Consider the following 14604-nt stretch of genomic DNA (forward strand, 5'->3'; position numbering starts at 1 on the left):
AAACCACAAAAAATGAGGTGCTCAGAAGTAATGACTTTCCATAGGATCATAAGATTTAAAGCAAAAAGGGAGCCTCAGAAATCATCTATTCCAGCTTCTTCATTTTACAAATGAGGAAACTGAGGCCAAGACAGAAGTGATTTACTCAGAGTCACCATGGAATACTACTCTCTAGTGTTGAAAATATTCTTTATGGTGCTATCATCCTTCCAGGGAGAGGATCCCTGATATAATAGAAAGAACAGCAGACTGGGTGGGAGTAAGGACACTTGGCCCACAGTCCTAACTGGCTGTGGGCCCTTGGATGGAACACTGAACCTGTTGAATCTTTCTGTTCTTGTTTGTGAAATGAAAGCTTTGGATTGGAATTATCTCTAAGGTTCCTTCCAGCCCCAAGAGTTGTTGAAATCTGGGCTCTGAACTTGACTCACTGTGATCTTGGGTAGCATCATTTTTCTTATTTATAAAATGAGGGGGTCTTGTCACTCCAAGAAAGTTGTATATCTTTTAACACATCAACAAAGTAGAGACACCTTACTTCCTAACAAGAACAAAAGTGGCCAACTAGGGTTACAGTGAGCATTCCTATTTGGAAAAGACCTCCAAGCCAAAAGGCCAAGAAGGATAGACACGACAATACCAAGCTTTGGACCTCAGATTCATCTAATAGTAATGTTAATAAAGCATGAAAAATGGGCTCTAAATGACTATGTTAACAATAACTTTGTGCAGTGTACAGTAAACTAACTGAACCTGATTCCAGAACCACAAAACGCTTTTAGTGATCACGACCTCTCTAAGAGGAATCCATGTTAAATTCTTTGGGGACACAGAACCAGATGAGACCCAATTCAACTAACAAGGCCTCTCAATTAACTGGAATATTTAATATGTTCCAATTTTAGGAGAATAGAATACATAATAGAAAAACAGATCTGTATCAGAGATTTAATTGTTTGAAAAAACCCTCCTGTGATCAGTCTGACATACAGTTCACTCTTTCCTGGAAAATTATCATTGATACTCTTTTCCTCTTGTCAATTCATCCTTTGTACAGCTATCTGGTGGCAGTTCATGATGAAACAAGGTTGTTTCTATTAAACTTTTGATCACATAGGCACTCAAGGAATAGTCAATAAAAATGTATTTCCCAGATACCTCCTAGGTATAGGGCAATGCTACTACTTGCCAAGTAGCACAGAATTTTAGGAGAATGGTGATTTCGAAGGTCAAGGATGTCAGGATTGTAACTCCTCTCTCTCTCTAAGGAATAGGTTTATAATATGATAAAGAGAGAAAGAGAGAATAGAGGGGAGCAAGCAACCACAAACATTAGTGGGGAGCAGAGGAGGACAAATCCAATCTTTCCAAAACAGTCACAGAATCTGAGTTGGAAGGGGCCTCCAGTCTATTCTGTACTTGAATAATAATCCCCTCTATGAAATACTCAATGAGTGATCATCTAGGCTTTTCTAGAAGCTTCTAGTAAAAGGCAACCTACCACTTCTCTTGACACTGCTTTTCACTTTTGGATAGGTCTACTTTGTTTTGGAGTTTTTTGTTATGGAGGTTGTTCTTCCTTTCCATCTAGCCCAAATCTGCCTCTGTGCACCTTCAAGTCATAGGTCTCAGTTCTGTCCTTTGGAACAAAGTAGAACAAATCAAATTCTTCTTTAACAGGATGGCCCTTATCTCTCCACTTTTTTTCATCTGATCTTCATGAGGTATGGATGGGCTCTAGTCCCTTCATAATGGTTGCCTTCACTCTTTAGCTTATCAGTGTCTCTAGTGCCTTCTCAAATGTGGCCTCCAGAACTTAATGCCATCCTTCAGATGTGGTCAAGACCAATACCTTCCTATGTTAGTCATTCAAAGTCTTACTTAGTTAAGAATGCTGCAGTGACAAGAACACTGCATCTGGTGTCAGAGAAAAAAACCCTGGTTCTGCTAGACTTATAATTTTGGGGAAATCTCTTCACTTCTTGGATCTCAGTTTTCCAATCTGTGAAATACAGAGGTTAGATTAAGAGATTTTTAAACTTTTAGTCTCAGGTTCCTTTACACTGAAAAAAATTATTGAGGACCTCCCAAAGTGCGGGTGGGTTATATTAATTGATATTTACTGTATTAGAAATTAAAAAGTTAATTAATTAAACTAACAAAAATAAATCAATTACATGTTAACATAACACATTTTTTAAATGAAAAATAACTATAGTTTCAAAAAATCAATGAGAAAAGTGGTATTGTTTTACATATATTTGGAAATCTTTTTAATATCTTCCTTAGAAGATAGCAGGAGTCTCATATCTGTTTCTAGATTCAGTCAGCTACGATATAGTTTGTTTGAAGCATATGGAGAAAGTTTGGCTTAACACAGATATGTATTTGGAAAAGGGAGGAGTATTTTAATAGGAAAACAACTTCTTAGCATCATAGAAATAGTTTGGACCTCAGTGACCCCCTGAAAAGGTCTTGGAGACTTGCAGGGGTCTGTGGACCTTCCTTTGAAAAGCTCTATTTAAGATGATTTCTAAGGTGTCTTCCAGCTCTAAATTTTATGATCCTATGAAGATCCCAACAAGGTAAAAAGTGCTGGGCTAGGCACAATTTGTATGTTGCCAATCTCTGACCCATTTAACAATATAGAATCACATTTTCACAGTCAAATGCGAATGGACTAATCAGTAGGCTTTTCTTGCCCGTCATGCTTTTATTTCTCTTGCCCATCATGCTTTTATTTTTCAGAAAAAGTGAAACTGTGTAAAACCCATATTTACCATTTCAGCAGCTTAGTTTGTAGGAGGTTTGGAGTTCAGCTTTTAATAAACCATCTACAAGTTCTATAGAGTATGTTAAAATCTGACTAAGATCTTAGAGAAGGAAGATCATACTTATATCAGGGCATTCAGACAAAAGGTGATGAATCTGGTTACCCTGTTTTCCATCCATAGTATGTTCTTCCCCCTCTTCCCATCCCTCCTTCCCCATACCCAATTGCGTCAAGTTTCTGGTGTTTGGGAGAAAGAGAGGAGGATTGTGGATGAGGCAGATACGATTAGAATCATATGCCCATTTCTAGTTCCACTATTCCCTTTCAGTTTGTGTTGCCCTCTCTATCCCAACCTGGAAGGTGAAAGGAGAAAAATTACTTTACAAACACTGTAGGCAGCATGCGGCATGCTCATTCCAAAACTCAGACCATTCAGTGATGAGAATGCATGTTAAGTGTGGGAGGCACCATTTTTTTTTTATCAAGAGAAAATTGCCAAGGAATATAGATATACTCAGCCTCAAACTCAAATCCAACATGCTCAGTGTTAAAGAAAAATAAATCTTTGCATAAAACTGCAAAACACAACCTTAAAAATTAGTCTTGGTTTGCTTTCAATGATGATACCACTGCCATCAATCACTATGACTACAGTATCGGGAGGAAGCCAACAAACAAGTCTACCATTTGCTTTGTGTCTCCTCTCTACTACTCAGATGCCCAAGAATGCCTGAATATAGAATAACAAGTTCTTAGGTTTCTCAACTTTTAACAAAGATTCTCTTTAATTATATGTCTTATTCAAAAGGACTTCATGACAGACAAGTCCTTTCCCTGACATTGTTCCTGAAAGACTGCCCTATTCCTACCTGTGATTGATTTCAGTTTTGCTGGGTTTCTATTTCATGGTAAGACTTTATTTGTGTATGGATTGTTTGGAGGTAGGAGAGAAGGGAGATAGAAGGGAAGCAGAGTAGGAGTCATTATGTTCTTTTAGAATCTTATTCTGGGAGAGAGAGAATGAGACAGAGAGGGAGAGAGAGAGAGAGAGAGAGAGAGAGAGAGAGAGAGAGAGAGAGAGAGAGAGAGAGAAATAGCGTGCGCGAGCGCAAGCAACAGTAGACTCGACCATCTGATGCTGGCAGATGTGTAGACCATCCTGGATTTCTCGCTGGGCTGTTACTCAAAAAGTTAGAAAAGCTGTCAACCAAGGCACTTGGTGAAATCTTTGTTAATAAACTTCGTGCTTGGGAATCAAGTACCTACCCGGTTGAATCCATTCTTTCCATATCCAGGTAGAGAAGCAGATTTGTTATATGGGAATCCTGAAACAGACACACATAACTTTTAACAGGTTCTTCAAATCATGCCAACAAGCATGCCAACTGAGGAAGACCAGATCAAAATGAAAAGACGAAAGAGTTCTCATAAAAACATGGAACAGATGGCAGATATGCAATCTAGACCAACAGGGCTGTAAAACCTACAGTATGTGTGTATAGGTATGTGTGTGAAGGTGTGCATGTGCGTGCATATGTGTGGGCGCATGTGTATGTATGAGTGTGTGCATGTGTGTGCAAATGTGCGCATGCATGCACGCTCATATGTTCGTGTGCGCACATGTGTGGGTGCTCCCGTGTTCATGTGTGCACATGCGTACACATGCGCGTGCACGTACCATGTGTGTCCATGTGTGCATGTGTGTGAATGTGTACATGTGCATGTGTGCATGCACGTGTGTGCATGCGTGCCACATGTGTTTATGTGTGAGTGCGTGCATGTGTGCATGTGTGTATATGTGTGCATGTATGTGTTCGTGCATGCATGTGTGTATGTGAGTGTGTGCATATGTGTGTTCATGTGCATGCATGTGTGTGTGAGTCATAAATCTCAGAAGCAGGCTTCAGACCAACACAGATGTAAACAATTCCATGTTCTTGCCCTTTCAAACTTTATATCTGGACTTTCAATAGAGTTTGGCCTTATTTGAGGCTCAATCTCCTTGAGCAGCCAAGCAGGGCTATGAAAAGGGTAAAATATGATGAGCACCTGAATTTCAATCGTCTCTGGAATCCTGGAAAATGTAATGTATTAATTTTCAAAGAATCTAGATACTTCAAAGGCTCTTACACGAAAGAGGATCATCATAAATAAATATGTATACATAAACTTCAATTCCTATATGACATAGAACTACATACCAATAAAGCTATTAGAAAAGATGATTTTGAGCAAAGGCTGTTTTCATTTTCATTTCCAAAGTGGAAGAAGAAGCTTGGGAAAAGTTTCCAAAGGAAATGAGACTGAAACAGATAGAAGACCAGGACATTTCATCTCCTAAATAAAAACAGAAGTTCCCCTTTAAAGGATTTAGGCTCATAGATATCATAGGGTCACAAGACCGCAGGAACATAAATTTAGAACTGGAAGGGACTTCAGAGGACATCTAGCGGAATCCTCCCATTTTACAGGTTAGGAAACTGAGTCCCAGGGAAGTTAAATGACTTGACCAAAGTTACACAGAGATGACTAAAATCATCTGCAGTCAGGATTAGTAGGAGTAGGGCAGGGGATGCTTCCTGCTGTCATCTGAGAGCCAAAATGTCCTTCTTTCTCCACCTATCTAAAGTTAACCACCATTTAACGTCTCATCTTTAGATTAAGAGAGTGTCTATTAAAATGAATAAGAGAAGGTTGTGTAGACTAGTAGAAAAAAGAGTGTACTGGGAGTCAGACAAGCCAGCCTCCAGCCCTGATTCTGCCACTGACTTGCTAACCCTAAGAGCAAGTCATTTCCCTTTCTTTGAGCACTCAGTTTCCCTATCTGTAAAATGAAGGGGTTGGGCTATTTGATTTCTTATGTCTTTTCTAACATTAAAGTTCTTTGAACCTCCACTGAAGGTACCACTAGCAGATCAGCAACAGCTAGTTTATCAGATCACCACAGAAAAGAAGCCAACTTTGATGCAGAAGAAGGTCAGACAAGGACCAGAACTTTGAGTGCTGACTAGGGAGGGCAGGCCTGGGTGAGGACACCACAGTGGAGGGTCAGGGGAAGCCAAGGGGCAATGAAGGGACCTCCAGTGCTTGGTTACCATTTCCTCCAAAGCTGGTTCTCACTATGGCTGTATTGGATAATTAGTCCTTCTAAATGCTATTACTGAGTGAGCCAATGGCAACACTCAGAAATATTAGACACATGGAAGCAATGCATACAGTGGAAAGGACTATGGATTTGGAGTTAGAGGACCTGGTTTGATCCTTGTCTCTCTGGTGCACACTGCCCAGGGATTACTTTCCATCTCTCGTCCTTGGTTCTTGTATAAAATGAGGACATGGGACAAGAGAATCTTCAAGGTCCCTTCAGCTATAATTCCTGTGATCTATTCTATACTTTGAAAAAGTTCAAATTTCTTTTTATCATGGCAGTCTAATCAGTTGCTTGAGGAGAACAGGCACTATGGTACAAAAATTATGCCATGCCTATTTGAAACCATGGCATGTATTTCTTACTGAGTTTTCAGATCTCTGAGGACATATGAGTATAATCAGAGGTGATGAGATAGAATAAATTAAAAAAATCAAATTCCCCACCCCCATGGTGCCTACCTTTAAAAGTCTAATTGCACTAACCTAGAACAGCGGGTGCCAAGGAACATGCTAGGGGAGTAATATGAAAGCTCTGCTACGTAAGAATCACTATAGGCACAAACATATATTTGGGGGGGAAAGCACTTTTCCCTCCTCTATCTGTGGGCCTGCCAGTGCTTTGCACATAGTAGGTACTTACTGGTTTATTGATCTCTAAACTTATTAAAGAAAGCAGGAAATGATTACATCCAATTTTTTAGGCATGTCAAGGTTTATGTTTTTTAAAGGAAATATATGTTTGCCATCTAGTGGCCATGTGGGAGAATTGCCACATTTCCCAAGTTAGAGTCTGAATGATTAAAGGATCTATAGAGGTACAAAATACACTGTTATGTCCAGTTGGGGGTGGGAGTGGGGGTGGAGAAGGTTGTTACTAATTGGGAGGAGTCAAGAAGGGATTCCTGGAAAAAGTGGCATTGAAGTTGAGTTTTAAAGGGTAAGTAGAAATCCTACAGGTGGGGGAGGGAGCAGGGCTTTCCAGGCATAAAGAATAGCGTGAGAAAATCTACTTCAACGGAAAAAGCATGAAGTGTATTTGAGGGGCAGTGAATAGTTAGTCACATTTGATTGAAGCATAGAAAGACTGGAGGGAAGTACTTGTCTTAGTCTAAGCCATAAAGGTAGGATAGGCCTCGAATGCTACGCAGAGAAATTTTACTTTTCCTAGGGAGCTACGAAAGGATTGTGAGCAGCAGAGTGATATAATAAGATCTAAGAACAAAGAAATATGCCTGGTAATGTGGTACATAGAATAGATTGGATTGGGAGAGAACAGAAATATAAAAACCTGTCATAAGAAGTTATTGCAATCATACTGGTGGGCAGTGAGGAGGGCTTTTACTATGGTAAAAATAGAAGAGGGGACAGATATGAGAGATCGAGAAGAAGAAGCAATGGGATTTGTTAATTGGTGGATGTGAGAAAGAGGGGAGAAGGAGATGTCAAAGATAGTACCAAGGTTTTGAACATAGGAAACAAAGCACATGGTGGTGCTCCTTATAGAAACAGTGGTCAGGAAAAAACAGGTTGCTATTGTTTGAAAGAGGATAAACTCAGTTATTGACACATTGAGTTTGGAGTTTTAGCAAGACATCCTAATATGGTGTCCTTTGGTGATTGGAGACACATGAGTAGAGCTCGAGAGAGGTCATGACTAGAGATGAAGATAGGGAAGTCATTTGTGCAGAGATGATACTTGAAGACACGAGAGTAAATGATATCGCCAAAGGAGAGAGTGTAGAGAAAGAAAGAGAGGCCAGGAACAGACAGACCCTTGTGAAACACCTCATATCATGGGTGTTAAGGGAGGGAAAAGCCAACAAGAGAGAGAAAGAGTAACTACAAGCATTACAAGCATAAGTTGTCTCTAAGTTCAAGAAAGAAAGACGTATCTAACAGAAAGGTTGCTCAGCATTGTCAGGGACTGCAGAGAGGTCAAGAAAGTTGAGAACTGAAGAAAAATCTGACTACCAGGAGATCACTGGTGACTTCTTGGGGAGTATTTTCAATAGTTCCGGGGACAGAAGGCAGGTTCCAAGGAATTGAAGGGACAGTGGGATAATAAGGAAGTGAATGAATTGGCTCTACCCATCTCTTTTTTTTCAAGGTTTGAAGGCTATGAAGAAGAGGAGAGTGATGGGATGGTTGGCAGATGAGGCAGAAGAGTCAAAGGAAGAAGGTTGGATAGCTGAATATGTTTCGTAGGCATATTGTGCAGAAATCAGTGGAAAGAGGTTGATTATGTAGGAGAGAGAGACACACACAAACAGAGAGAGAGAAGGAGAGAAAGAGACAGAGCGACACAGAGAGAGACAGAGACACAAAGAGATACAGAGAGACAGAGACACAGAGAGACAGGGAGGGAGAGATAGAGAGAGACAGAGGGAGGTGGAGAGGGAAAGAGACAGAGACAGGGAGGGAGGGAGAGGGAGAGAGAGAGAGAAAGGGAGGCATGAGTCTTGGAGCAAGCAAAAGGTTATAGGAAAAAAGGCATAGGTAGGATTAGCCTCTATATGGTTATCTCTTTTGTGACCAGAGCAAAAGAGCAGAGTGCAAACGCTGCTACTGATAAATTTTGAGGAATGAATGGAAACTGAGGGAGTTGACCTTGAATTCAGGGAAATAGAAAGTTGTCGTCTGTTGAGGTTATAGTTGGGCTTGAGAGAAAAAGCTTTTGAACAGTCACTATAGGGATTCAGATAGGGAGTCAATGAAAGGAGAGGTAGAAAGCTTCGAGAAGCAGGAAGGGCCCAGCGTAGGTGTGGTTGGTTGATGAAATCACCTCACTTTCAACTTTCTTCAGGGATACTTAATAGACTATGAATAGAAGGAGAAGAATTAAGTGATGAGGCAACCTTCAGGGCTGAGAATTAATGGGTTGGGAAGAGTGAAACATCCTAGAGATTTGACGGTGGTAGTACGCTACTTATTAACTTAACAGATCAATGGGGAGCTACCAATTGTTGTTCAGTCATTTTCAATTAGGTCCAACTCTTTGTGACCCTATTTGGGGTTTTCCTGGCAAAGATACTGGAGGGGTTCGCCATTTCCTTCTCCAGCTCATTTTACACATGAGGAAACTGAGGCAAACAAATGACTTGCCTAGGGTCACACAGCTAGTAAGTACCTGAGAGCAGATTTGAACTCAGGAACATAAGTCTTCCTGACTCTAGGCCCTGCACTTTATCCACTGCACCACCTGCTGCTTGGGGAAGTTTCAAGGCTGTATGTAAAAAGCAAGTTAGGGAAAGGAAGACAGACTGGGTTCATCAGGAGAGTTCAGGGAACTGGAGGTCATGATAATTGTGAAAAAGCACATTAAAAATAAAGAAACAAGTAGAAGAGGTGGAAGGATCATAGCTAGATGCTGGAGGTTAGAATTTTCAGCTTTGCAATCTTGGGAAAGGTACAATTCCCAAGTGATGATGATGATAAAGCCTGAGGCGTGATATTTGGTGTATGATAAACATGGAATATCCACAAAGAATGAAAATGTGTAAAACATAAATGGGTCTCCTAAAGTTATTTCCCAAATTTAAAGAACTTTTTTTACTATATTTGATCCTAAATAATGAGATCCCAGCATTTCCTTTTTTGTGAGTTTTTTTTGCTTGTTTTCAGTCACACTTTGATTTGTCACACATAGAGGGAGTGTAGTATAGGAGAAAGAGAATTAAGTTTGGAGTTAAAGAACATGAAAGCAAGTCCTGACACCACCTCTTACTGTCTATCTGACTTTGGCAAAGTTGCTTCCCCTCTCTGGACCTGTTTTATTATCTGCATACTGAGGGAATTGTCCCAGTTAACCTTCCAGTGCTAAATTTATGGTTCTTGTGATTTCCCTTCATTCCTCTCTAGGCCCAGTTCCCAACTCTCCAGATTTCATTTTCCACCGTGACCAGCAGCCTTCTCAACTCTGAAGATGCCTTCAGCACAATGGCCAGTAGCTATGTCACCTTTGAAGATCCCCCTGCCCCTGTGGCTCCTTCTCTAATCGGTCAGTTCTTGCTAGCACTTCTGTTTTAAAGAAGGTCCTGAATGGACCATGTCTACTCCTTCAGCACTCTCCAGGTTCCACTGCCTACTTTGCAGGCTTTTTCCTCCACCAAGCTCTGTGCATACTTTCCCTCTTCAACCCCTTTTAGCTTCCTTTCATGCCTTGTCTTCTTCCATTAGAATATAAGCTCCTTGTAGGCGGGCATTTTTTTTATTTTTTGCTTCCACAAGTACTCCTGCTACTTAGCACAGTGCCTAACCTGGCACATAGCAAGAACTTAGTAAATGTTTATTGACTTGACTATGATTTCACTTTATTACTGACCAATGATGATATTACCCCAAATGAAACTGTTCTCCTTAAAGAATGACTCAAAATTTCCCAGTGTTAGGTTCAGTGCCGAAACACCTGTCCCAGAAGCCCTGCATGTTGGCTGTTACATTGCATGTTTCTTGAACACTAATGCCAGAAACCACTTAATTCACAATTATGTTGGTCTTGTTTTATTTTCATTTGTTTGCCTCAAGTCTTATATTCAACCATACTGATTTTCACAACACCTCTCCCCCCCAAAAAATTATGAATGCAACTATTGTGTCTGTTTCGTACAGAGAAAAATCAAGTTTCATTTCCTTCTTTACCTAATCAGAAAGAGCTGAAAGTTTTTCTGGGGTAATTGACTCAATACTTGGTATTTAATCCACCTGGACCATGCTCTTGTGGGAATGCAGCTCTTATTTGACTGCTAGGCACTATTTTCTCTTAACAGGCCACTATGAGAAGGTGTTTGCCCTATGTCTTCCCTATGGATATATATGCCTCCCTCCACTGCAGACTGTTTTGATAGAGATACACAGAGAAACTGCAGAAGGACAGGTTTTTAGTGTAATTAGATGCCCATATCAGCGAAATTAAACTACAGACACAGATGGCTAGTGTATTGTGATGGTTCCATCCTTTCTAAGCATTATCTCATTGGGCTAGTGGTGATGACTTTAGAGAATACAACAACCCTGGAGCTCTCAGTGGTAACTCCAGCCCCGGTTCTCTACATCATTTTCATTCTGACCTCATTCAACCCTTCATCTAGGGGCTGCTGCCCCAGAACAACCACTCACGTGAATAGAAGTCTCCTTGTGTTCTCTGAAGAGAGTCTCTCTCTGTCCCACTACTGTGAGATAGTGACTGTGTATCCAGGTCAGGCGAGTTTGTTCTAGTGTCCGTATCCCCCTTGAGAAACAACCAACTGGTCTTCTGCTGAGAGGAAAAAAATAAATCAAGTTGATTCCTGCAATCAGGAAATGCAGAAATTGAAAATGTTCATAGGATTTTAGAGTAGGAAGGAATTCTCTAGCCCATCATTTCTCAAAGTATGGTTTGGGGGACCCCTGTGTGTCTTTCAGGAGACCTGTGAGTTCAAAACTATTTTCATAATAATACTAAGACATTTTAACTTCTACCAAGGTAGATACTGATAGATACAAAACACATGAACAAAAACACTTTGGGTTCTTCAATAATTTTTAAGAGTGTAAAGAGATCCTGAGACCAAAACATTTGAGAGCTGCTGCTGTTAGTTCACCTGTAGACCAGCTAACAGAGGTACAGAAGGTTTTGTAACTTATCCAAGGTCACACAGCTAGTAAGCAGCAGGACGGAGATTCAAACCCAGATCTTTTGATTCTAGATTTAATGTTTGTTTGATTTGTTCCCCAGTGTAAGGTGATTCCCAGAGCCCATTGGCATAGGACTCTCCCCTTATTGGTGGAGATCAACGTTCCGTGCCTACATCAGGGTACACCCGTAAACCCTAATAAGATTAGTTGCTTATATCGAATCCAGTGAAATTGAATTATGACATAGCTCAATTGTAGAGAAGTAGTGACTAAAGAGTGTCAAAGACGACTGGGATCTGAGTCAGATAAGAATACCCCTTCCCCCAACACCCAGGCGGAGGCAACCTCTGAATCATAGGTCATAAGCTTAAGGAAGAGGAGACCTAGCCTATGTGTCTGAGTGATATCAACTAATCCTTGTACATGAACTGTGTTCTATAGACCCCGTATCAGTGTTTGAATTTATATCCATTATGTCACTATTAAAATATAGGAATATTTAGCTCGAAGCAAACTGAATATATGAAAATCTATATTTGTGTGGCTCTTTGAACTCAAAGAATGTCAGAGATCTGACATTTGAGATCTAGTGCCCCTCTCCTTTCTGCACTGTGATTTTCCCATCTCCATTTTACAGTTGGGGAAACTAAGTTTTGTTTACATTTTACTTTTTATTGCTATCTTCTGTTTTCACATTATCTTCATTTCTGAATGGAACCCTCCCATCAAACTATCCCTTATAGAAAAAAGAGAGAAAAAATAGTCCAGAAGAAACTGCAGTTTGCTATATATATCAGAGGAATATATTGGTGATTCATATATGACAATAAAGATCTTTCTATATAGTGCAGAGTGGCAGTGAGATGCAGTGGGATCAGCCCCAGACAGTTCAGACCGAGTAGATCTGCTTTCGTGTCTTGGACCTGTCAATTTCTGGCCACATGAGTTCAGACAAGTCCTTCATCTTCTCAGAGACTGCTTTTCCTAATCTCTTAAATGGCAATATAATAAAACTTATGTTTTCTACTTGAAAAGGAGCACATGAAATGATATACACATATAAAACAATATAGGAATGTGAGCTGCTATTTTAATTCCTAGTATATTAATCTTTCAGTACTTGGGGGAATCGTAATCTCATATCAAGAAGCATTTATTAAATATCTGCTGTGTGGCAGGCATTGTATTAAGTACTGAGGATAAAAAGAAATGAAAAGCAAAATGTTTCCTTCCCTTAAGGAGCTCCCATTTAAATGGGAGAGACAAGATGTAAACAACGGTGTCCGTATAAGATGAATGAAGTGCGAATTGGACGTAAGCTCAGAGGAGATGCCTTCTACCACCATAGGTCATTACCTCTCTAACCTAAGAGATGGTCTTCAAGAGCTGGTACGACTAAAATGAACCACTCTGTGACTCACCTGGTGAGAAGTCTTAGCTAGCCTGGTCCAGTAACAACAGACTCAGGCCCATACTCAAAGCCTTTCCAGACTGAGTGAAGGTACCAGGGTCTGGGCTCTATTGGGATAGCCTGAGAAAGCCCACGGTCATCTCCAAGACATGATGAGATTTTGAAAAAAGGTATTATTGACTGTGTTATATAAATGTTATACAAAATCTAGATGCTGCAAGATATTGAGAATCTCAGTAAAATGGCTCATTTATGGGAGAGTTTATATTTGCAAACAGGGCAGAAGAAGCTGTTCTTTAAGGCATAACTATAAACAGGATTAATAATCTAGGTAGGATAAAATACAATACACAAAAAGGGTCTGAAGTGCTTCAAAGGACCCTACTTATGGTCTTAAAAGTTTCACAGATTCAGAGTGTCATAGCATCTTGAACGGAAAGCAACCTTAGAGGTCAATGATATTGACTAATTGACCTATCTATCATGACTAATTCCCATGCTTCACTCAGATTTTCACTTAAACAGAAAAAGATGTATTAAAAAATAATAAAATTTCTATGGCCTTTTAAAAAATGTTGAACTGAACCTTTGATTTTATTGCCATAAGGACCTTCCAATGAAGAAACTCCCTCTATTATTAGAGGGTGGCAACTGCTTTGAAACTTATGGTTCTTAGAAACTTGCTTGGGCCAGTGAGAGATCAAGTGATTTGTCCATATAGCCAGCATATGTCAGAGAAAAAACTTGAATTTGGGTCTTCCTGACCTTAAGGCCTTCCTAACCTCTGCTATGGTGCCTCTCATTTCTACAGTACTTACACATTAACAAAACCCTTTTCTCAAAACAACTTTATGAGGTAGGGAGTATACTTTTATCATTCCCATTTTACAGATGAAATAATGGAGCCCCATAGGAGAGAAGTGACATGCCCAAGATCACACGGATAGTGAATGGCAGAACCAATTGTAAGCTCCAGATGTCCTGACTCAGGCCAATATTTTTTCTATTTCATCATCCTCCTTTGGTAGAAAGAACTTCTCGGGGAATCTAGGTGGTACATAGAGTAAAGCACCAGCCCTGAAGTTAGGAGGACCTGAGTTTGAATCCGGCCTCAGACACTTGGCACATTACTAGCTGTGTGACCTTGGGCAAGTCACTTAACCCCAATTGCCCTGCCAAAAATACAAAAAAAAACCTAAAAATAGAGAACTTCTTTTTTTTAGTCGTAGCACAATTAATCTTAAGGTATTAGGGCTTAAAATCTCAAAAAAAAGATTTTTAATAATCTGAATTATTTTTTAATTCCTATGATTTTTGTTTTGTTTTAAAGATTATTGGCTAGTGAATCTCATTTATTTTTGCATTTTTTCTCATTACCTTCCGGTTATCTGGATCAAAACTTCCATCTTCATCTAATTTCTTTGTCACTAGAAGAGAAAAAAATTTCTTTTTAGAAATAGAATTTCCATGGATTCCCACTATTGGAATTTCTGTTCTATGATCCAATTTTTAAAAAGATGGGGGGGGGGAGGGAAGAGACTTCAGTGGTGTAATAACAGAGTCCATGGAATCCAAGCCAGGCCAGAGGGGGAGAAAATGACTTTAGCAGGAATAGCCTGCACATGGAAATCTTGCTTGGCTGTGTCTGTTCTTATAC

At 39.9% G+C, this 14604-nt stretch overlaps 1 protein-coding gene across 19 annotated transcripts in view; it reads right to left on the reverse strand.

Moving 5' to 3' along the window:
- ABLIM2 (actin binding LIM protein family member 2) overlaps positions 1-14604 on the reverse strand; it is a 313210-nt gene that overhangs the window by 34485 nt on the left and 264121 nt on the right. For 7 of the 19 annotated variants that reach the window (XM_036763471.1, XM_036763482.1, XM_036763473.1 and 4 more), the window contains 3 exons: positions 14325-14374; positions 11039-11177; positions 4040-4098 (listed from right to left, as the gene is read on the reverse strand). In XM_036763471.1, the coding sequence (XP_036619366.1) occupies positions 4040-4098; positions 11039-11177; positions 14325-14374 (248 nt within the window). The remainder of the gene's footprint in view (positions 1-4039; positions 4099-11038; positions 11178-14324; positions 14375-14604) is intronic. The other 12 variants (XM_036763486.1, XM_036763479.1, XM_036763484.1 and 9 more) reach the window with 3 other exon arrangements.

This window comes from Trichosurus vulpecula, chromosome 6, assembly GCF_011100635.1.
Source record: "Trichosurus vulpecula isolate mTriVul1 chromosome 6, mTriVul1.pri, whole genome shotgun sequence".
In the NCBI taxonomy this organism is placed as follows: domain Eukaryota; kingdom Metazoa; phylum Chordata; class Mammalia; order Diprotodontia; family Phalangeridae; genus Trichosurus; species Trichosurus vulpecula.